Genomic DNA, 24,935 nt, shown 5'->3' with positions numbered 1-24,935 from the left:
TCAATGCATATGGCTGTCAATAAAGCAATACAACACACGGCGATGAAGTAATTGAAGTGCAGAAAAGGTGACTTGTGGTGATAGGTGAAAAAGTGCTATGCATATACTATACAAATGGGTAACATATACGACAATACAAAAAACAGTTATGTTGAACTGCCCATTCCTACAAGCATGAATACACGACCCAAGCGTGACTTTATAATAGGGTCAGGAAAGCTGCATGGACTAATGTTACTGCAACGTCGACTTTTCGACCCTAGGCAGAAGCCCAGCTTAATATGCGTCAGAGGCGTGTCTTCATCAGGATTGGGGGTAGTGAAGCAAGTGTTGACAAGCCCAAGGAATAAATGCCGCGGATCCTATTGAGTCGGTGGATTGGGATCTGAATTGATTCCGATTTTGAAGAGCTTGTAGACCTACACCAGGAGGTTATGGTCTGACGAAATGATGTTATTTCAAGCGTGCTCCACCACCCGGTTGGAGACGTGATAAACAGTAATTTTGCCAACGCCGCCCTCAAGCGATCGTTACGATAAGAAGAGACATGCCCTATTCATGCAGGAGAGGAAGTAGACTGGGAATTGTAACTCTCACTTCTTTACATATCATACATACCCAGGTTCTGAGGGACACAGGGTTACCCCATTATTGGTAATGGATATATATTTATTGCAGCTTACATAAACCATACAGGTATGGCATGCTCTGGAAGGCAGGTGGCAATGCTATAAAGGTTTGAAAATACGATATCATCATAAAAATATATACGTTAGGAATTTAAGTTAGTGTTAACTATTGTGCCCTGCACATCTAGTAGTTACCTTTTCTCAATCGTGATCCTGTTACCTAATTAAATAACACCAGAATATTAGAGCATAAAGGTGATGAAAACATAATATTCTGTCATTTGTTTCGACTGCTCCACAGTTGAAGGTGAATGTTACTTGCCACATGTGGTCTGCAGTGCTGCATCTTCACCTTTGTGCTTCCACCCAGAAAGGATGGTTCTGCGCGCACGTGCAAGGCATTGAAAACGGGAAACCGAATCACATATTTTTTAGGTTTTTAAAGGCAAGTTTGAAATCCCAGGACTGGCAGTAAACAAATCAATAAACATTAAAGAATGTATTACAAAATATTTATTATAAGACTCACATAAATAGAAAAATATTTGAAAAAAAACATTAACGTCAACTTGCACACATTAGAGCATTCCGTACAAATATGAATAATCACAACAACGACATTGTGTGCTTGGATGCTGTTAATGCAGAATGTGATAAAAAAAAGCTTTAATGCACTCATTTACGACTTCAAATGGTTAAGTTGAGTGCGAGCTTTGGATTTTGATGAGGCCCCACATTTTCCCAAATGGAGGTCAGAGATTTGCATTAGAAGCATGAATAGCAGCAAAAAGTAGACATTTGTGCAAACTATTTGTGATTCCATTTCAATCTTAGAGGCAGATTTTTATTAACACAAACTTCGCAGCAACCATATTTGCTGCCTTGAGTTGTGCAACAGGAAAAATACAGCAAAGAGCCATATAGATTAGGATTGGCCGGCTTGGCCTTACTCCTCTGTGCAGAGATAAATATGTGTTGTCTAGCATAGACTTTGTACAGAAAGGATACCCTGTCAGTACTAATTCCTTTGTTGTCTAGACAAACATAGGTTTTGAACTCCAGTAGACAGGTAATCTGTGCTGTTTCTGAGAAATTAAAACATTTCTTCTTAGTGCCTGTTTCAAAGAGGCATTTGGTTTTGATACCTCCTAGATGTGTTAATGTTATATCAGCTGTTATAAGCACCTTGGACCTTCAATATTCACTAACTATGTTGGTCCAATGAAAATCTCTGATAAGGCCCCTGGATTTCTTTTTTTTTTGGGGGGCGGGGGGGATAATCTGACAATAATCTCTTGGCACGTGCAACCACTAATGCTGAAAGCACTGGAGATATCATTTGCTTTATGGAGACAGAGCCACACATTTTGCACTTAGACAACGATGTACGCAGTATTATAGACTGAAAATTTTATCTGTAAAGTTATTTCACTATTTTAGAATGTGCTTTAGGTGTCAAGCTGTGGTATTGTTTTTATCTCCCTTCATAGGGAATTTACATATTAGTGCAAGCTGTAATGCATTTACCAATCACAATTGAAGTTGTATTATTCTTTTGGTCTTTTAACGGAAAAACACAACTACTGTAATTCATCATTTCCAGGAGGTAGACTGTGGATTGGTAGGGATTGGGTAAACTGATTTCTACGATTGATGCCAGTAACATTTTTCTTTCTTGATAAATATTATGAATGATAATAAAACACCTAAATTGACTATTTTTCACGTCTGAAACAGTAAAGTGAAATGTTCCACTTTCTGTGGTAAATGCTAAATATGGGGGCAAATCCACTGGTACAATTTTGTTCACCACAGGGATAACATAACTGAGGAAATTCCACCTGTTTTCTTCTGGATTTACCATTTCCACCAGAACTTGGAGAATTTTCCATTACCACCCACCTCATGTGCTTACATACTAAAATGTAAATATCTATCAGCCTCGTTCTGTATCTAATATGTCCTTGCCTATAGATTGCAGATCGGTGGAGGAACTCTTGCCGGGTAGACATCGTGGTCACCCAGTGTACTTGAGACTTCCTGTTCTTGATCTGTAGAAGTAGGTTACAGACATGTCTGTGTTCAAGAAGTAATTTTCATACAATGTTATCACATGATTTGGTCGTCCTAGTGCGCACCAGCAAGACAAAATCCAGATCAGCACATCTCTGTTTTGGGTCATGATGTGGTATGATGTGTATAAAACCAAGAGGCAACCAGCATAGAAACAAACGTAGATCCTTTCTCTAGAAAAACAAATAGTATGCCCAATAAAACACATTGACTATCAAGAAGGTCAAAGGGAACACTATCCTTGCATAACGATCAACGTTGGCTGGGTTTTCCACCATGAATAAACGAAGGCATCGGTTCATTCTCTGTTTGGTCTGCAGCAAGTATTTAAACCTTGTATCATTTCTTTCTAAATCCTTCTGATCACAGTCTCCACATTCCAGTGCGTCTTTTTGGATGAGGCTTTTTCTTCTCTTGAAGCTGGGCAGAGAACTGTTGAGGACACTTGAGATTTTAATTTCTTCCAGTTCTTCAGCAGCATTCTAAACGACAAAGAAACACATATCTTATTGACCTCATTTTGTAAAAGGATTCACATGTCTACAATTAATGCCATTTTCTACAAACAGACCTATGTTTCCAATACAATATATCTACTTAGGATTAGGCTTTGGTTCATCCCCCTCCACTGCTCAAGATTAGATGGCCTTGTTGTCTATCTCATGTCCCTGATTGTGATTTAAAGTTTTTCCTCCCTATTATTGTATTTGTCTCATCCAGAGGCATTGCAGTCTCACAGTGTTCTGATAGGATCATGTATCTTTCCACTCTGGGACTATTTTCTTTTCTTATCTCTCTCCATCCTCCCCATGCTCCACTGTTCTCTCACCCCCTTCACTCACTTATTTGCTATCCACTTGCTATCAGTGGAATGCCATCTTAAAATATTTTGTTTTTCTGACCATGCCAAGATGTCTTCCCACATGTGGGAACTGCACCGATGTGCAGCAGACGCGTGCAAATAGATTTATTATATTTTAGCATATCCTATTCAAAACTGGGTGCTACGAGGGGCACGCATCCATGGTGCCATCTTGGAATGGCATTTTGTTAAAATAAAACAAAACTAATTCAAAGATCTTTACCATGTATGTAGGTACATCTGTAGTGGCCATTTTTATAGCCATTCCATAATAGAAGCTGCAGATAAATGTGCATTTGAGATGGCTATCTAGGATTGCACTTCCAGAAGAAAAAAGTGGAGACAGAGGAAAAAGAGAGACCAGAGGGGCTCGTTCTCCTTCTAAAATATGTCAAAAATCCAAAAAGAGCCTGTCTGCTACGTATGGCCTAAACCTTCACATGTATAGGAAAATATGATTTTTTCTTAGATAACCCTCACCCAAAAGGGTTTTCCCCTGGTGGCTTCATCATTGGGTCCATCCCGTACCACTTCAAAACAGGGTGTGCTGCGACCTACAAACTATTTGGGAGCACTTGCAGCTGTATATAGATGTTGAAAAATATAGAACAAATAGGAGTGGGGTATTCTAAGTGATATGTGTGAGAATTAAAAATACCTGCCTTGTAGATAAAATCTTATTTATTCGAACCTGTGGAGGTGTGATTAAAAGTGGGGATAGTGAAAGTCAAGGTGATAATGTCCCTGAGTTTCTAAGGGCCTACATGTTTCAAGCTGTACCCCATGGCTTTTCTTCACGACCAAGGAACTAAACTCGCTGATACCACTTCTTTTATACCATATAGCTGCACACACTTAGCATGCTAAAGATATCAAATATATACATCCAGCACCAATTTGGTGTTATAGCTTGATAATCTGTAAATACATAATGGGAGAGTTAGTCTGCCAGGATTCACTCGCTGTGTATATCATCAGACAAACTACTGATATTGGAAATAGTAGTATCAGGGAGTTTAGTTCCAATATCTCTGTTTGTGACAGGCAGGGACTTGATATGCAGCATCACTACCCAGGCACATATCACCCCATTTCCATTTTCTTCTTCTTAGAGGAGAAAAAAAACTGATAACACTCAAGATCATATAATAGCTTTTGGAACTTCTCTAGTGCACCTCTTTCTTAAATATTCAACCAGGTGACTATTTGCCCTTTCTTTAATACCATCGCATATGGCAGCCTGTATTATAACAATTCAGAGGCTTACAAACACCTAAGTATATAAATAAGCAAAACACACCAAATAAACATATACAGTTGAACATATATGTTAGGCATGCTGGGTTCTCTCTGTACATTCATTCCCAAACTTTTTGCCTTAATCCTCCTGTGTTCCAAATCCGCTTTTGTTGGCTTTTAGGACTTTGTGCATTTGACCACTCCTAACCTGTGCTAAAGTGCTCGTGGTCTCTACTATAAACGTGGCACAATTGCCTTACACCCAATTGGCAGATATAATTTACTTGTAAGACCCTAGTAAAGTGGCACTACATGTTCCCAAGGCCAATAAATAAATGATAGTAGTAGGGCTGCATATAGAAAAACAATGGTTCGCTGGGACATTAATGATTAATGTCCCAGCAAACCATTATTTTTATATATATAGTATTATCCCATGTTCACAAACGTTTTAGTTTTAGTCATAACACTGACTAGTGGGACTGCAGCACTCATTGTGCCACCCACTTAAGTAGCCTTTGAAACAAGTCTCAGGCCTGCCATTGCAGCCTATGTGGGCAGGTTAAAATTGGCAATTTGGCATAATTAAACTTTTTGCCCGGTCTAAACCTTCCTTTTAATGCATTGGATAGGCCCTGAAAAGCCCATAGGGCAGGGTGCCGTTATTTAAAAGTTGGACATGTACTCTAATATTTACGTGTCATGACATTGAAGAACTCTTAAATTTGTTTTCCACTACTGCAATCCCTACATCCCCCAAAGGATAACATTGGCTGAGAAATCCCAGAGAATGCGACAAGGATAGCAAGACTGGGAAAGCACTAGAAAGCCAAACAACGTACAGAAATATTCTATACAAGTGATAGTAACGTGCAATAACAAAGCACTAATGCTGCAAGTACATCAAAGAGCTGGCTTTACCAGCTCTGAAAGACAAGTCAAAATTTACGGTCTCGGAGGGACAGGTGCTATATTTTTGGAAAATCTATATTTTTGGGAAATTGTTGTGTTCCTTCATCTCCAAAACTGATCAAGAATAGTGAACATTTGCATCACGGTGATAGCCTGATGTATACTGTATCCATGCTATTATGCTGTTGATCTTGGCCACTCCTGTAGCTGTGTTTGACTTTCAGTATTCTACACACACTGCTTGGTGCTTTATCTGTGGCACACCGGGCGTTAATTTGGAGTTTTTATTGATGTTGTTGATAAAATGAAATTTAATAAAATGTGTTATAAAAATAAAGAGTTTAGTGAACATAGGTTGATATGAACATGTGTAAGATTAAAATCCCCAACCTTTGTCATGACGTTTTTTAAGCCTTACGAGCACCAATCTACTTCCACTAAGCTTGCCGAAACCTCCCTTTTCAGTAGCGAGGAAGTCCTAAACTCTCAAAGGATTAGGTTTGGGATTGTCAGGTTAACATACAAAACTCCTACAGAAGTCGAACAAGATTGTAAACTTTACTTGATGAGAAGGTCGTTGTTATCCTGCTATTCTAAATCAACGACGAATGCAGCTGCCAGCCAGAGGAGAGAACTTGAACTACAGTGTGTAAGGAATTGTTTACATCCCAATGACCCCTCCTGCCAAGGAGCCCGACCGAGCTTCCCACCACTTTGAGTTTTGTTAAAATATATTTTTAAGAGCAATTTTTTCAAAAGGTCAATTTTTTTGTGGAACAAAATATGCGCATATCTCCTTACCCTCTAAATATCAAAGCCCAAAGAGATAATACAAATATACTAGTATTTTGCTTTCGTAGGGAAGCGACCTGCAGGCCTTTTGTGCACTTTTTGTTTAAATCCGAATACAGAACATGTCGAGGCAAATGGGGGGAATGTAATATGGTATCTCATTCTCCACTTAACATAAATTCAGCACTAATACGTCACTTTCAAGCTAAACACTGACTGGCAAAGCACGTCCTATGTCACACTCATTTGTATCAGGGCCGATGCAACTGGGTTGAAGGTCTAATCCTGTACAAAAAGCTACAGGAAGACTCACTGAAGATCTGAAAACAAGTGTAAAGCCAAGACTCATATCTGAGGGACTAACCCAGGCAGATTGCACCTCATAGGATCTTGTGTTTTGTTAAGCTAGAAAGATCCGAAATGTTGCCACCAAGAAACCTCAAATGAGAATTTAAGTCTGCTCAGGGAGGTAGCCAGACCACATGAAAGTCTACCTTGTGGGGCTATACACACATAATTGCAGCTACTTTTTAGAGTTTGTCATAGTGTGTCTAGCTGCAAGAGAAATGAGTGCTTACCTTTTTGAGTTTATTTGACACCGCCATTTGTTCCGCGCAGTAGTGTCCTACTGCATATTCAAGCAAGGCACCAAAAATGAAGCTGAAGCAGATGCCAAGGTAAACATCAATAGCTTTAATAAAGCCATTGGTTGAGGGTAGGGAGGAGCGAGACCCCATCATTAAAGTTGTCATCGATAGCACTGTTGTGACTCCTATGAATTAAACAACATTTGATCATTTAATAGATTGTCAGAAATCATCACATTTACAAACAAGGTGGAATGCCAATGTGGATTTGATACTTCATATATCTGAAATGAATGTTAGCGTTTCATTTACATCTAATATTGTTGTAATTAGGTAGACTAACCAACACTGGGTTGTGAATGTTGTCTTCTAGCATGAGATAAATGTTGTACCTTACATTGTGCTTTACTTTACTACATCACAGTGATGTTATTGTACTACTGAATATCGACCAACCGAATATTGCGGTACAAGAATAATGAGGATAACTTACTGAGGGACAAAATATCGAATGGTAAGTGCATATAAGGAAGTACAGATTTACTATTCCCTTATCTGTGTGCTTTTATTATATATGTTCCACTTAGGTACATACATGTGGAATTAGTAGAGAAAATCTGGACTTACTTACCGGTCAATATTTGTTTGGGATACTTTGTCCTCCGTGTTGTGTCCCATTGATATTCTGGGGTCAATATTCAGGGTGTACGCCAGTAAAACTACCACTTTTGAACTATGTGAGTTAAATGCATACTGTATTTAATGTTTTAGAGTGCATATATATCCTGTACAAAGCAACGGTTCTAATATGTTCGTGGTTAACTATGCCTCAACTCCCTGAAATTGGCCAATGTTAATGTCTATAGACTGGTACAGTAGACTGCTGTCTCATATTATATGCACTGCGAGCAGCAGGCACACAGGGTACTTAAGAACAGTAAGGAATTCTACTATACAATCTCCGAAGCCAAACATTATGGCTATGAAATAGATCGTGCAGAAACAAAAGGCGATCCTTTATGGTAATTATTGTAACATTTACTCCAATTAAGATTCACACCAAGCCATACATCAAGGATTCATTTTCCAAAAATATTTTTCTTAATTGTACCAGCATTCACGTTCAGTAGAATTAAGCAATGTGCCGTTAAAACGATTATTGATCATTAGATGAGTCAAAGAGCTAGTTTATTTGAGAGTAATTATACATGAATGGATTACCTTCCATTCCAAATAGTTTGGGAATATCACATCGGCATTTCTGCACTTGAAATTACTGATGCTGCAGGTATCGGTAGTTTTCGGATGCAGGAACTCCACAGGATTTTGGGATCCCTTGAGAAAATATGAATTTCTGAGAGAAGTGGGAACACTGTACCTTTGAACATACAATAATTACTCATTTTTCCCCAATGCTACCTGAAAAATTCTTCAGCTTGTGGGTGGCGAAATGTCCATGTGGAATAGTGGGAATGGGTTATTTATGCAGTTGCTGTGATTCCTACCTAATTCGCCTAGAAAGACTGTTTCCAACCGGGTCATGAATGGCGGGCCATACTGTTAGTGTTTCAGTGTTCTCATAAAGAATGTAGGTACACGCCAAAAAATGACTTCTCTATTCCCATGAGTGCAAAGGAATTAACCAATTTAACCAGATAAATCAGATCAGTGAACTCATTCTGACTAAATACAGTCACTAAATTCTTTTTTGGTCCATTTCTGAGCCAGGGTTTCGACAACCAAGACAAAAGATGCTACTAGCCTTCCTCTAGACTTTATCATTAGAGGAAACAAGTGACAACTAACTCTTCGGAATAAAAGTTAATCGTCCAAGGAGAAGTAGTAGACACTCAAAATAATCTGAATGATTCTGCCCCCCTAGTGGCCTGGTCAAAACATTACATGGAAACAGCAGAAAGACACGTTACTGTCATGATCTGCCTTACTTGCGCCTGCATGACTACATCTCCCAGAAGGAGAAGGAAAGAGGGCAGTACTGTGTCTATATATTCCCGGTGTCCACTAGGGGGCTTTGTATGTGATTACTTTTTGGAACCTGGCTGTGTTAGTATTCGAGTCCGTGTTTTGGGACTGCTTGCAGGATCTAAGAATAGAAGCCTGTGCTATCGAGGGCTTCTCTGAGAACCAAGAACTACATATCGGAAAACGAAGGAAAAAGACTCCTCTCGTCATCTTGTTCACCCGCGTGCGGCTGCCACGAGGAAAGAGGAAGTGGGTCTCAGCCGAGAATCCGTGTTGAACGACCGTGAACCGGCAAGGGCGTTCCTTGTCATTTCACCCTTTCGCGAGCGGCTGCCGCGAGGAAGGGTTTCCCGCTTTGGATGCAGTACTGGATTGTTGGCGTTTCAGTGGAGAGAAAGTAAACCCATTTCGGGGTTTTATCACTGGTGCCTTTTTGTTCTTCCCGCGTGCGGCTGCCGCGAGGAAGGAAATCTCTGCCTCCGTACAAAACGATTGGATTAAGGAGAGCAAGGAAGCACACTACTCGAAAACATTTATAAGTGCTTTGAAGAACTAAGAAAAGCTGGTAAGCCTCGGAGGAGGTTGACTTTATTGTTTCCTATTTTTTAGTATTCCATATTTAGTTGGGCCCAGCTAGGAATGCTAATTGGTATACTATTTTTTCCTTGGATTGAACTCTTGTCGTTTTAAAAGACTTACAGAATCCTTCTTCTCCAGTGTTTTGGATGAATACTGAGCCTTGGAAAGAAAACCCATAGGGGGTTACTGGAGAGAGATGTTATGAGTTTAAAGGAAGGGAGATAAGGGTACGTGTGTTGCCTGAATGATTCTTGAGGTGTTTTGATGTGTTGTTGAATCACTAGTAATTATTGGTTTTCTTACAGGAAGCACTCATTTATAGAGAAGTATCTATTGATGTAAAGAGGAAAGAGGTCACCTCCTGATTGTTGTGGAATGTACCGGTTCACTAGCGAGAATTAACTGAGAGTAGTGAGACTTGATGCAATAATCCTTTCTTCTTGTTGTTTCAGCTATCCCTTCCATTCCTGTTCCTTCCCTTACCCTTCCTGACTTATCCCTCGCTTGATTACCTCTATGCTCTGTGTTGTTGTATAGTCAGAGTGTGGGGAAATCAGGAGGTGGACCCCTTTCAGCATCACCCTGATCCCGAGGAGAAGTCAATCGTGACAGAATCACATACCCAAGTATATTGTCCCTCCCGGTCAGGGTGTGCTGAAAGATGACCACTTTGGAAGATGTACTGCAAGCCTTAGTGGTTGTTCAACAAGAGTTGGTTAATTCACGGGCCGAAACAGCGGCCCTAAAAGAGAGGTTGGACAGGCAAATTCGAAACCCTTTTGATGCTTCAGTGGGAGACTCACAGATACAAGTTACGGTGCCCCCGCCGATACCATTGGCTAGCCCAGAGAGGTACGCAGGGGACCCTCTTAAGATTCAAATGTTCATAACCCAAATAACCTTACACTTCTCATGTAGGCCAGCATCTTTTCCCACAAATCACTCTAGAGTGGCCTTTGCTATTTCATACTTAACGGGAGATGCAGCGAATTGGGTGGTTCCTTTAGTTCGTAATGATGACCCCTTGTTAACGGATTGGGTGGCCTTCCGAAGGGAATTCGAGAGGGTGTTTGATAGGCGGGCTACCACCCTCAGTGCAGATCGCGATCTATTGGGTTTACGACAAGGAAGAAAAGACCTTGTGTCATACATGACCACGTTTAATAGACTTATAGGGGAAACGGCGTGGCCGGAGGAAAAAAGGATGGCGCTTTATTATCAGGGGCTAAACGAGGAAATTAAGGATGTCTTGGCGCAAATAGACCCTCAGCCCACTTGTTGTGTAGGGTTGATTAACCTTACGTTGAGGTTGGATCATCGTCTCTCTGAGAGGGGAGGGGAGCGTAGGCGTGGTGGTAGACCGGGGAGTGGTTATGAGTTGGAAAACTCCTCACACAAGAAAGAAGCAGGACCTGAGGCTATGGAGATAGGGGCAGTTCGTCCTCCCTTAACCAAGGCAGAAAGAGAAAGCAGACGTGCTCAAGGTTTATGCATGTACTGCGGTAAAAAAAGGGCACTATGTGCGGGATTGTACAATGAAACCTCAGAAGAGAAGTTCTTATTTCCCTACAAAAAAGGTGGTGGCAGTAGTGACTGAAGGAGTTTCTGAGAGTCAGGAAATAAGCGAAAGCTCGGTGAATCAACAAACACCCGCAAGGGAATGGAGGATACCTTCTTTGGGGGTGGTTGAGAGTGCAGAGGCAGTATCCCATGTAGTTTTGGCCATGTTTCTGGGTTCAGGACAGCAACAGCATCCAGTGAACACTATGGTAGATTCAGGGGCTACTGGAAACTTCATTGACTATGGGTTGGTGGAGCGGTTGGGACTTAAGAAGGTGCCCACACCCAAACCTGAGCTGGTGCTGGCAGTGGACGGTACCCCGCTGAAGTCAGGACCTATAGTAGAACACACAGAGGTGTTAGAATTGTCTCTTCGGGGACAGCCTTGGGATCATGTAGAGTACATTGTGTTAAACATGATAGAGGCACCTCAATACGAAATTATCCTAGGAATGCCTTGTTTGTGGCAACACAACCCACTAATGGACTGGAAGTTAAAGACCATCCAGTTCACATCAGAATTATGTGGGTCCCAATGTTTACGGAAGGATAGTGCAGCACACTCTCTGTCATTAGCTCGGGTGTTTCATGTGGCGACAGCAGAAGAGAAAGTGGTGGCGTTACCTGTAGAATACCAGCAGTATCAAGCAGTGTTTAGTGAAGTGGAGGCTGAGAGACTCCCACCACATCGCGACTATGATTGCAGAATCGATTTGGTGGAAGGGGCTAAAATTCCCACATGCAGGGTCTATGCGTTGTCTGATTCAGAAACAAAATATCTGAAAGCCTACCTGGAACGTCTCTGTTCTTTGGGGTTCATTCGCCCTTCGCATTCTCCAGCGGCCTCACCCCTTTTTTTTTATCTCAAAGGCCAATGGGGAGTTGCGAGCATGCATAGACTTCAGACAGTTGAACAAAATCACGATAAAAAACCGTTACCCTCTTCCGCTCATTCCCGTCCTGTTGGACCAGGTAAAGGAGGCCAACATCTACACCCGGTTGGACCTGCGCGGGGCATACCATTTGGTGCGTATACAGGCAGGGGATGAGTGGAAGACGGCGTTTAAGACACGTTTTGGTTTGTTTGAGTATTTGGTGATGCCGTTTGGGCTTTGCAATGCCCCTGCGGCATTCCAATACTTTCTCAACGACATAATGAAAGAATACATCGATCATTTTGTAGTCATCTATATCGATGATATTTTGATTTATTCAGACAATCCTGCACAGCATGTTAAACAGGTTATTCTGATCCTCCAAAAGCTACAGGAACACTGCTTGTACTGTAAACTCAGTAAGTGCGAGTTTGGTGTGACGGAAGTGGAATTTTTGGGTGTGGTTCTGAATCCCCAGGGTTTTAGAATGGCAGACAGAAAAGTGAAGGCAGTGCAAAAGAGGCCCACCCCAAGGAGTGTGAAAGACATGCAATGCTTTTTGGGTTTCTCCAATTATTTTAGGAGATTCATATCCCATTTTTCGCAGCTAGCCTCTCCAGTAACCCGGTTGTTAAGAAAGGGTGTTGCTTTCTGTTGGACACCTGAAGCTGGGGAAGTGTTTGAACAATTGAAACAGGCCTTTTGCACAGCTCCCATATTGAGACATCCGCAATCTGATGTCCCGTTTGTGGTAAAAGCCGATGCTTCGGACGTGGCGATTGGTGCAGTCCTGTCGCAAAGAGATAAACAGACCGGTCACCTGCATCCTGTCGCATTTCTGTCCAAAAAACTGAATCCGGCAGAAGTGAATTATACGGTGGCTGAAAAAGAACTGTTGGCCGTGAAGAAAGTGTTTCAGGAGTGGAGGCCATACCTGTGGGGGGGTCAACATCCGGTCACCGTGTATTCGGACCACCGAAATTTACAATTTATGAAAACGGCCAGGCACCTCTCGCAACGGCAAATGCGCTGGATGTTGTTTTTCGCGGAGTACGATTTTACCATCACCTTTCGACCTGGGGCTGATATCAGAAAGGCAGATTCATTATCTCGCCAAGTGGATTCTGAATCATCCATGAAAAGAGAACAGTTGTCCATTCTTTCTCCAGAGATGGTGATATGTTCCACCACAGTAGACCAGTTCTTTGAGGAAGTCCGTACTCAACGCACTTTAGCTCAATGGCAGAAGTGGGCTGAGAAGGAGAAATCTCGCACACTGAAGCATGGGTTACCCATGCGGAATAACTCTCTGTTCCTTCCCACGCATGAACTACGATTGATGGCGTTCAACTGGTGCCATAATGCGATGGTTGCTGGACATCCGGGCCATCAGAAAACCATCCAGGCCTTACAAAGACATTTCTGGTGGGAGGGAATGTCACGTGAAGTGAAGGAGTGGATAGATCAGTGTGAGACATGTGCCAGAGCCAAGAATGAACAGTCCAAGAGCAAAGGGTTGCTGATGCCGCTGCCTACTCCATGAAGGCCATGGCAGGTGATTAGTAAGGACTTTGTGTTGGGCTTGCCCTTGGATAAAGGTTGTGACGCCGTTCTGGTGGTGGTGGACAGCATGACAAAAATGGGACATTTTATTCCATGTCGGAATCTTCCTACGGCTGCCCAAACAGCTCAGCTATTGCTCAGATGGGAAGGTTGCATGGAATACCCAAAGTCATTATTTCTGATCGTGGCCCGCAATTCGTCGCCAGGTTTTGGCACACCTGGTGTAAGGCCTTACACATGAAGGATGCGTTGTCTACCAGTTTTCATCCCCAGTCGGATGGACAAACGGAGAGACTGAACCAAACTCTTAAAAAATATTTGCGATGCTACGCCGAAGAGGCAGAAGACTCATGGGTGTCTCTGCTGTGGTTGGCCGAGCTATCGTACAACAATGCTTGGCACTGTTCAACTGGGGAATCACCATTCAGAGCATATACGGGATATAATGTGGATACCTTGCCAATTACAGTCCCTAGTGATGTGCAGAATCATCCAACTGTTGCTGCCCAAATGAAAGCACTGTTGAAAATTCACCGTTGAGTGCAGTTGCATTTGAAGAAGGCGAAGACATCGTATAAAAAGTGGGAAGATCGGCGTCGTCGTGAGGGACCGGTGTATAGTGTTGGGGACAAGGTGTGGCTTTCAACGAAAAACATTCGGTTTCGCTACCGCAGTATCTTCCATCCACGTTTCATCGGACCATAAGAGATACTCAGGGTAGTGAATCCGGTGGCATACAAGCTGAAGTTGCCCGCAACCTTACGGATCCATCCAGTCTTTCATTGTAGTTTGTTGAAGCCGGCGAAATCTGGTCGTCGTAAAGAGGTTCCTCCTGTAATGAGAGATGGACAGTTGGAGTTTGAAGTACGGCGTATCCTGGATTCGCGGTATCGAAGGGGACAGCTGTGGTACCTGATTTCGTGGAAAGGGTACACCTCGGAGGATGATTCCTGGGAACCATGCACTGGTGTGCATGCCCCTCGTGCTGTATGTCTTTTCCATGCCCGGAATCCGGGGAAGCCTGGCGCTAGGAGGCGCTAGGGGGGGAGGATATACTGTCATGATCTGCCTTACTTGCGCCTGCATGACTACATCTCCCAGAAGGAGAAGGAAAGAGGGCAGTACTGTGTCTATATATTCCCGGTGTCCACTAGGGGGCTTTGTATGTGATTACTTTTTGGAACCTGGCTGTGTTAGTATTCGAGTCCGTGTTTTGGGACTGCTTGCAGGATCTAAGAATAGAAGGCTGTGCTATCGAGGGCTTCTCTGAGAACCAAGAACTACATATCGGAAAACGAAGGAAAAAGACTCCTCTCGTCATCTTGTTCACCCGCGTGCGGCTGCAGCGAGGAAAGAGGAAACGGGTCTCAGCCGAGAATCCGTGTTGAACGACCGTGAACCGGCAAGGGCGTTCCTTGTCATTTCACCCTATCGCGAGCGGCTGCCGCGAGGAAGGGTTTCCCGCTTTGGATGCAGTACTGGATTGTTGGCGTTTCAGTGGAGAGAAAGTAAACCCGCATCGGGGTTTTATCACTGGTGCCTTTTTGTTCTTCCCGCGTGCGGCTGCCGCGAGGAAGGAAATCTCTGCCTCCGTACAAAACGATTGGATTAAGGAGAGCAAGGAAGCACACTACTCGAAAACCTTTATAAGTGCTTTGAAGAACTAAGAAAAGCTGGTAAGCCTCGGAGGAGGTTGACTTTATTGTTTCCTATTTTTTAGTATTCCATATTTAGTTGGGCCCAGCTAGGAATGCTAATTGGTATACTATTTTTTCCTTGGATTGAACTCTTGTTGTTTTAAAAGACTTACAGAATCCTTCTTCTCCAGTGTTTTGGATGAATACTGAGCCTTGGCAAGAAAACCCATAGGGGATTACTGGAGAGCGATGTTATGAGTTTAAAGGAAGGGAGATAAGGGTACGTGTGTTGCCTGAATGATTCTTGAGGTGTTTTGATGTGTTGTTGAATCACTAGTAATTATTGGTTTTCTTACAGGAAGCACTAATTTATAGAGAAGTATCTATTGATGTAAAGAGGAAAGAGGTCACCTCCTGATTGTTGTGGTATGTACCGGTTCACTAGCGAGAATTAACTGAGAGTAGTGAGACTTGATGCAATAATCCTTTCTTCTTGTCGTTTCAGCTATCCCTTCCGTTCCTGTTCCTTCCCTTACCCTTCCTGACTTATCCCTCGCTTGATTACCTCTATGCTCTGTGTTGTTGTATAGTCAGAGTGTGGGGAAATCAGGAGGTGGACCCCTTTCAGCATCACCCTGATCCCGAGGAGAAGTCAATCGTGACAGTTACATTCAGAATGCAGCTGTGAAGTAGGCATAATATTTCATATAGAATGGCAGCCTATGGCACATGTGGATTAGAAAATACAATAGAAACTGCCTGACATCTGAACCCCTCTCAACTGTGCCACATCTCCAGATGCATGAACATATTGTAGCAGAATTTGCAGCTGTGGATTCATGAATACATCACAGAAGATGGTCCTGCTGTCAGTTCTGAGTCAGACCCCAAGACTATGTTATCCCTGCTCAAAGCAAGCCAACGTATGCTAGGAAGAGGTTGATGTTGACTCTAATAAAGGCGATATATGTATTCAAAAGAACCAACGTATGAGGGATGAAAAAACTACCTGAAGCACATGAAAATGTATTCACACTTTCAAGGACAATGAAGGCATTTTGTCTAATATGGGGTGCCATATCACCTAATCAGTTGTGATTACAGAAGCACTATGACTATTTGACGTCCAGGATTAGGTAAACCAACTGAAAGCCATGTAGAATACACTTTGAGACACACAATTTCTAACATGTTTTGCTACTTCCAATGAAAACTCGCTCTCCCGAGCACATTATGTGGACAAAACCGTCACAAAATTCAAAAATGTTTACAGCGGCATTGTTTTCTCAAGGTGCCTCATTCATATGCAGCTTGTTCTTCACCGTCTTTAGCATGGTGACTTCCGGAACCTACTTCTGTAATCAAAGCGATCTCCTCAGACCATTGCATGTGCATTACTTTGAGCTATTGCCTTTTTTGAAATGCTGCAGTCATTGCTCAACACCTTATGCCTGCTCTTCTCGTAGCCACCGGATTAAGGTTATTGTTAGTGCCTAGAACATCCTGCACTATGACATTTTCTTATGAGGGAGTGTCTGACATATGTATACATATATTGATGAGTGAGTATGTATATATATATATATATATATAGATATATCACCGGATTTTCCTTAAATTTTCCTCGCTGCGCTCCGCTCCTTCCCTGAAAGTTTTGGGGGGATTCATCAAGTGGGGGCCGAAAGGAGGTCCCAAAACGTGTTTTCCACATGTTAATTTCCATAGCGACCTTTAGACACGGCTACATCCCGAACGGCTGAATGGAATTACACCAAACTTGGCAAAATGGTAGAGCCTGGTATGCAGATGTGCCTTTGCTATGTTTGGTGAAAATCCCTCAAGTAGTTTTTGAGAAAACAGAATTTGAAATTTTTCAAATGGCATTTTCTATGGGACCTTTAGACACGGCTACAGCCTGAACGGCTGAACGGAATTACACCAAACTTGGCAAAATGGTAGGGACAGGTATGCAGTAGTGCATTTTCTATATTTGGTGAAAATCCCTCCAGTAGTTGTTGAGAACATTGAATTTGAGCAAATTATATATCTATATGCGCTCACCGTACGCGCACTGTTCGTGTACGGTATGCGTACCGTATGCGTACCGTACGCGTACGTGCGCGTACCCTTACGTGCGCGAGAGAGTTTCTGATTGGCTGGCAGTCGGCTGTCAACATTCCAAACTGTCCAAACCAGGAAGTGTTGGCCACCATCTTGTTTTTCAGGAGATGTGGAGTGGAGGAGTGATGTCATTTGAGATGTCATCAGTGATGTCATGAATGATGTCACTGACCATGTCATGAATGATGTAATATGTGACATCATCAGCAGTGGATTGCGGGTGCGCGAAATATAGTTAGTACAACTAACTATATAGGAGCAATTTCAATGGTTTTTTAAATGCTAGTTCCTAACTATATAAGGCCTGAAACCTATGGTTTTTTAAGTGAACATATATATATATATATATATATATATATATATATATATATATATATATATATATATATATATGGCTTTGCTGGATTCAGCAATGAGGAAAGCAAACCAACTGTGTAGATTTGATTTATTGAATCCCAATAGGGAGCAAAACTCCATAGCCACGCAGCCAGGGGATAACAATGCCCTCAGATTCATCACTGGCTACAGCCGTCAATCTAGACAAGTAACCAAGATCATTAAACAACAATAGCCTATCATTTTGACAGACCAAGTTCTCAGAGACATTATGCCTACAATGCCAACCGTCACATTCAGACGTGCATATGCTATGAGAAATGATTTGGTGAAGAGTAGTCCTGAGACCAACAAGGCCAGCAACTGGCTGTCCCCCCGCAAGGGATTCTTCCGCTGCAGCTCGTGTAGAGCTTGTAAGTTCGGAGCCAACACTAGAACGTATGTGACTCCTTTTGAAGTCAACCCCATACCCTTACGTGACCATTTCACTTGCCGCACCGAACTAGCAGTCTATGTCCTCACCTGTAGCTGCAATTTACAATATGTTGGCAGCACAAAGCTACCTGTGCATCAACGCATATTGCAGCACTTACGTGCCATTTTGCATGCAGATCAGAGCTACCCTGTAGCCCGACATTTTCAATCCGCACATAACAAGAATTTGGCGGATTTGAAATATTTCGTCATAGACGCTGTAGCCACCAACAAAAGAGGTGGTGACTATGAGAAACAGCTTCGGCAATTAGAATCACGCTACATAGTTCTTCTCAACAGCAAGAGCCCTGGGGATCTCAACATGGGGGAAGACCTTCATAACTTTCTATGAGCTGAATTTAATAATTGATCGCAGTTGCGAGTGAGTTATACCAACCGTATATAATTCAGTTTCAGAGCCATTGCAGCAACGTTGTTCCGTGTATATATGATAAAAAATGTGAGATGATCCGAACACCCCCACAGTTGAGATAGTGAATTTCTCACATTTAATTGCACTAGCACTTTTGCACTTTAATTATTATTTTTAAGTAATTTTCCTTAATCAAATAGTCCATTCACCATTAGAGCACTCAGCTTTGCGCGACACACACAATGCAATTTAGTCACACACAAAGTTTATATCATAGACATAGTAAGTGGAGAAGGCAGCATTGTGACACCTTGTTGTTGTCTAGCATGAGTATACATTGCCATCTTAAGGGATTTTAAGTTGAGAACCTTTGCTTGTATATTATCTATGGGATATAATGATTATTATAATCATTTGTGAATAGCATGTTTACAGAGTGTTATGCAAGATGTTCATTTTCTAACCATAGCATTGAGAATTTTATACGTTTATGTATTTGCACAAAGTATAACTTTTAGCATTGATGTTTTTAAAGATATTTTTCTTCCCTTGATCAACTGTATTGCTATTGATATCACGGGTATATGGGATCATGTTCCCGTGTTTACAATTATGATGAAATATAAATATATCTTGGTTTTACATGCTGACATGCATGTTGTGGGAGCATTAGTGGGCATGCAATTTCAATAACGTCACTGCAGTGGTTCAGTTCGACATTTATGTTTTAACATCGAATTTATGCATAAGTTTGGCATTTGTGCTAGATAAAAGCATGGCCTAAACGGTCACTATATAACATCATAAATTATGCATAGTAATAGCATATGTATAGATACGAGGTCCATTATTGAAATTTCCGTTGTATTTGGCATGTAAGATATATGTTATAAAATGGCGCCCACAATTGCAGCCCGTAAACAGTGCATGCAGATGATTAGTCCTTCCATCATGTCTATGATTTTTCATGGTGCGAAATCGCACAATTGTGGTGATTTTAAAAGTGTGCTCACACTAACCGTCAACTATCAGTGAGCAAGGGCACGGACGTGCCCGAAACGCTTCTGATGGCAGCTTTTTACCCACATGTTGCACAATAAATACTAGCAGTTGAATATCAGACTTCGCCTTGGAGTGCTAATTGTGCTGTCTGTGTGCCTTTCTGTGCGGCAAGCACTTGTGAAGATGGGCTGGATTTGTGTATATATATATATATATATATATATATATATATATATATATATATATATATATATATATATATATATATATATATATATATATATATATATATATATATATATATATATATATATATATATATATATATATATATATATATATATATATATATATATATATATATATATATATATATATATATATATATATATATATATATATATATATATATATATATATATATATATGTGTGTGTGTGTGTGTCAGGCCCTCCCTCCTCAGTAAATGTGGTGGAGAATGTTCTATATATATGTGTGTGTGTGTTGTGATGAATCCGAGGAGTTTGTCAGCTCAGTTACATACAAATGGGTACCTTCAACACAAAATATATAGCTTTTAAAAGAAATACTTGAAGTGATAAATAAAGTTGCAGGGAAGCACCTTTTATCAGATTTACAAACCGATGACAGAGAATCTAAGGCAGAAATGCAAGAACATTCAGGCGTATTGTGAATAAGTAAATGGTTAGTTTTCCAGGGGACGCCCTCAGTAATGTGCTCACGTGGCTCCGTTTTGGAACCTATTAAAGACCACCTTTCGATGTTTTAATTCTATTGAGTAAGGGCAACATCTTACCAATGCATGTGCGTGCAGGGACTGAAGCCATGGACAGCCAGAATGAAACCCAGGAAAGGACGACCAGCAATGTCGAGGGAATGTAGGTTTCAAAAATGAAGTAAAGGATGTTTCTTCGGAGCTCAAAGCACAAAACCAATCTTGGGTATTCACCTGCTTAAGAAACAAAAATACATTTCATGGTAAACATTCAGGTAGAGTATGTTAAGCTCTGACAATTCTCGTAGAGGCTTATGCAGTTCTGGTGAACTTTTAGGTTTTTAGATTTAAATTTTCAGTACACTTTTGAAGTCATTTTTTTAACATTTGAGTGCTTGATTTGATAATTTTGACACATGCTCCATGGCAATGGGTGATGACCCTCCCTAATCTTACACTCAATCTATTACAACGTAATGTGCCTATGATTGAAACATATCTGATCCAAATTGAATTATTTGAATTATATGGAGATGGTCTATGTATGGTGAGACAATTCAAAGGCGCACAACTATTCATGTCTGTTTAGTAAAGCACTGATTCCAAGAATGTTGCAATGGGGGAGGTGTTTACTGCACCCAGTAAATATCAATGCCCTGAGTCGGGGTATCTCAATGGGAGCAAGTTTTGGTCCTTAAAGTGAGGCATAATTTGCAAATTCAGTCTTTATTGCACCGAAATCAACGTTTTGCCTTTTTACAGCATATTACACTAACAAATGTCAACAGGTTCCACCTGCCAAAAACCATGAGGGGAAAAAACAAGTCCATTTTGCGGAGGGATCAGAATGTATCACCTAACTAGGAATCAAGGCCTTTGTTTCCCTTTATAGAGGGCACGAGAGATATTGTGCCCATGAAAGCACTGAAGCCCACATAGTGACAGCTGTTAATACAGATCTAAAGCACTTCCTAAAATGCGATGAAAAGCCTATCAAAATAATGATTGCTGATTGAGATACTTTTCATTTAATAAGGGGGTTAATATTGAAAAGGCCACTATTGTGGACTTTGCAATATTTCAGCTTTAGAGCTTGAAGGCCTAGCCGCCAAACCTTCAGGGTTTAGTGGCATCACATTGGAGGCTCCTGATCAAACCTCATTGATTTCACACTACATTGATGAATATTTATCATCTACAGCTGCTCTTTTCTCCGTGATGGGATCTTAAGTGGGTGGAATTTGTGTTGTGGCTGATGTGTCCCAAAATCAGGACTGCCCATAGACCTGGCAAGCCTCTCTCGACCACCTTTAATCTTCTCCCCTGCCCCTTTGACTGTTGTACCTATCGCTTCCCCACCCCTGCAACAGTTGCACCTACTACTGACCCCTCATGACTGTCATCAAAAACTCTCCCATGACTATCGTTCAGTTCTCACCCTGTGGCTGTGACTCCACTCCTTCCCACATAAATGGGAGATTTGCAGGACACACATTTGAAAATGTCTTTAACACATCTAAGTTATCTCTGACTGCCTCAGAGACACTCCCTCAGCTTTCTGTGCAAAACCTCTGTGGTCAACCCATGAATAACTAATAGCAGGCCTAAAGCCGATATTAAATGCGTTATGCTTTATTTAACCTTCTAGACGTCAGGTAACACCAACAATTAACTCTAATGAATACCTAATCAATTATACTGCATTCTGTCCTAATCCACAGGTGGAAATAGCCAGAGTATCAGGGAGGATTTTGCCACTAAAAGTTAAAAATTTGCTATTCTGTTCCTGATAGAGGACATCCACTCTAAAATCATGAGTCACAAAGTTAGTTGATACAACATTTAGAGTCATTTCCCCACCCTGAAAATGTCAGCACTTGATCTAGCATCAAAATTGGCAAAGTGAGGGAACACCCTCATATTTGGTGACAAGTCACCTCGCTGCGCTGGGTGACAGTAAAAGGGCAGAAATGCACCGTATATAAGGCAATATGGTGCATTCCTGTCCTTTCCCATGCACCCTTTTGGCTGCCTAGCACCCAGGTAGGCACCCTTGCACCATTGTTCAAGGATGCCTGTGTTGCATACTGGATTGCTTTTCTGAAGGAAGGGGCACTTCCTGCACAAAATCAATCCTGGAGGCATATTTCTCTTTATATGTTTGCTGCAGAAGGCAGTACAAATAGAAAAAAAAGAAACAAGGAGAAATAGAGATCTTTCTCCTTGTTACTCCTCCCCTGGGAAGGTGTATATGATTTTGGCACATTCCCAGGTTTACAAGTTCATATCATCTGGAAAGGTGTTAAAAACCATGGGAGCTGTGTGGGGAAACCCACCCAATGCACATGGAACGCCTTCGTAGTAGAGTAATGCATGATGGAAGGGATACTGCGTTGGCGCTAGACTGCCAAAAGTGTGCCAGCACAGGAGAAAGTGCAAGAATGTGCTGCATTGACTTAAATATAGCGCATCCCTGCCCTTTCCCTGTCAGGCGGTACAGTGCAGCACGGTGACTCGCTGCGGTGCACTGGGTGACAAGTTCGTAAATTGGCCCCCATCTCTAGAGAAATGTATACACAGTTTTCTGGCTTTTCTTATGTCATTTGGGCTCATCATTTCTGCCAGTGGGATTGACATTGCATCTCAGAGGTGGGAGATGGGTGTTTGCTCTGCATTGGGGCACTCTGTCAGTCTGCTTAAATGATATTCTTTTAAAAAAAAAATAATTTTTATTTGCATTTTCAACCAATACAAAACAGCCATCATATCACAATTAGCCACAATCGTGTCAAAACACCCACATACCACACGCCCCCGTAGACACACCATCTTCCCCATTCCATGAACCAGAGAGGCAAACTGCCCATTGTCTTAGTCGCCTTGTCCCAGACTTCCAGTGTTATTTGCGTGGTTGGGAGGAGGCGTCTCCTACCCTGACCCCCATACAGAAAATGTAAGCAGGAGCGGTGTGCAATGGTATCTTTCTCTAGCGTATAGGATGGGTGATTCGTGGGAACGTGGATCCAGTCATTCACCGGTGCCAGATGCTCCTCTCAGTAATAGGCCTCAATGTCAGGTAGGGATATCCCTTCATTATATTGGTTCCACTGCAGTGTTCCCAGAGCGATCCTTGGTTGTTTCCCCAGAAACACCAGGGAACGTAAATCCGCATCTATCACCCGGAATGTCAGTCTGGGGAGGGGGTAATACTCATTCTGGAGGGTGTACAGAAAGCGGGGCAAGGTGATCATTTTGAAAATCGCAGCTCGGCCCAGGAACGTGAGGCGGAACGCTTTCCATCTCTGGGTGTCAGCTGCAAAGTTCGTTATGACCCTCTGAATATTGTGTTGATATGAGAGGTTTCTATTTGTGGTAAGGTAGATCCCCAGATACTTGAATCCCGCTTTGAATACTTATCTGAAGTGCCCCTGGGAGAGGAGGCCATGTCTCCCTGACCTGTGGGCTATATAGGACCGATTTATGCCAGTTTATAGCACAGCCCGAGAAGGAGTCATACCTGCCCAAGAGCTCGAACAGTGCTGGGATCGTATCATCCGGGTGGGTAACATATAACAAAATATCGTCTGCATAAAGCGAGATCTTTTCTTCCCCCACATCAGTCGGCGTAATTTGAAACCCTCGTATCTCCCCTTTCTGTTGGATCTCGCACACCACTATTTCAATTGGGAGGGCAAATAGTAAGGGGATAATGGGCATCCCTGCCGGGTTCCCCGTCTAATGGTGGGTTAAATGATATTCTTTATTTTACCATTGATCTCACCAATTTCAGGGTGCACACAGATTAAAAAAATTCTCCTCCAAAGAGCGCCTTGATGCCCCTGGGCATTTGTGCACTATATAAATCCTACAATCAAATCAAATCAAATCTAACCTTCTTCAGTTCCTTTTCTAGGTTAGTGATTTTTGCCTTTTTGGACTCTGGTATTGACAGCAAATCATCATGAGATGGCTCCAAGGATTGTAGCTTTGGCGAATAACTAAAGTTATGGGTTATACCAGTTAGGGTTTGATAAAGAGTACACTATTCTCTCCTCAATCCTGGATCCCCTTTTGTTTAATGTTGATCTTTCAAGGATGAAATTAATCCCTTAGTTCACTTGGTGACACCTGGCTGGAATGTACTTCCAGGAAGCAGAGGTTTCAGAAGGCTCCAAACCGCCCTTTTCCATTTGTCCATCTCCAGTGCTAACTGAACCAAGGGGAACAAGGGGGGCTTATCATCTGGAGTAGAAAACATGCTTTTGAAACAATGAGCGGGGATAAGACTTATTTGTTTCATTCTTTGACAGTGGGCCTGGGTTGCTTCTCTCCTCCTTCTCTTATCAAACCACCTTCTTCTCCACATGCTCCTATGGAGAATTGCCTGCATCTTGCTGGTAGGACATGTCGGTGGAGAGAGCTGAAAGGATGGGGAAGATGATCAATGTAGCTTCACCTGGAGGCTCTGAAGTCCTAAACCGATCGGCCACAATGTAAAAAGGGGGTTGCTGTGCATTTTCTCCAAATTCACTTCAACTCTGCCTATTGAGAGAACCTCATTTTGCTTCAGTGCTCAGACCTAATTGCTTCTCTATTTTCCATG

At 41.9% G+C, this 24,935-nt stretch overlaps 1 protein-coding gene across 4 annotated transcripts in view; it reads right to left on the bottom strand.

The window, feature by feature from the left end:
• Positions 1-1,904: 1,904 nt before the first annotated feature.
• Positions 1,905-24,935, bottom strand: part of GABRP (gamma-aminobutyric acid type A receptor subunit pi) — a 112,659-nt gene continuing 89,628 nt past the window's right edge. For 3 of the 4 annotated variants that reach the window (XM_086931433.1, XM_086931432.1, XM_086931431.1), the window contains exons 8-10: positions 20,414-20,569; positions 7,086-7,279; positions 1,905-3,184 (exon numbers count right to left, since the gene is read on the bottom strand). In XM_086931433.1, coding sequence (XP_086787559.1) covers positions 2,876-3,184; positions 7,086-7,279; positions 20,414-20,569 — 659 coding nt within the window. In that variant the 3' untranslated portion in view covers positions 1,905-2,875. The remainder of the gene's footprint in view (positions 3,185-7,085; positions 7,280-20,413; positions 20,570-24,935) is intronic. The other variant, XM_086931434.1, reaches the window with a different exon arrangement.

The sequence above is a fragment of the Lissotriton vulgaris genome, chromosome 7 (assembly GCF_964263255.1).
Source record: "Lissotriton vulgaris chromosome 7, aLisVul1.2, whole genome shotgun sequence".
NCBI classification, from domain to species: domain Eukaryota; kingdom Metazoa; phylum Chordata; class Amphibia; order Caudata; family Salamandridae; genus Lissotriton; species Lissotriton vulgaris.
The sequence above is the reverse complement of the archived record's forward strand: the minus strand, read 5'-3'. Positions and strand labels throughout refer to the sequence as shown.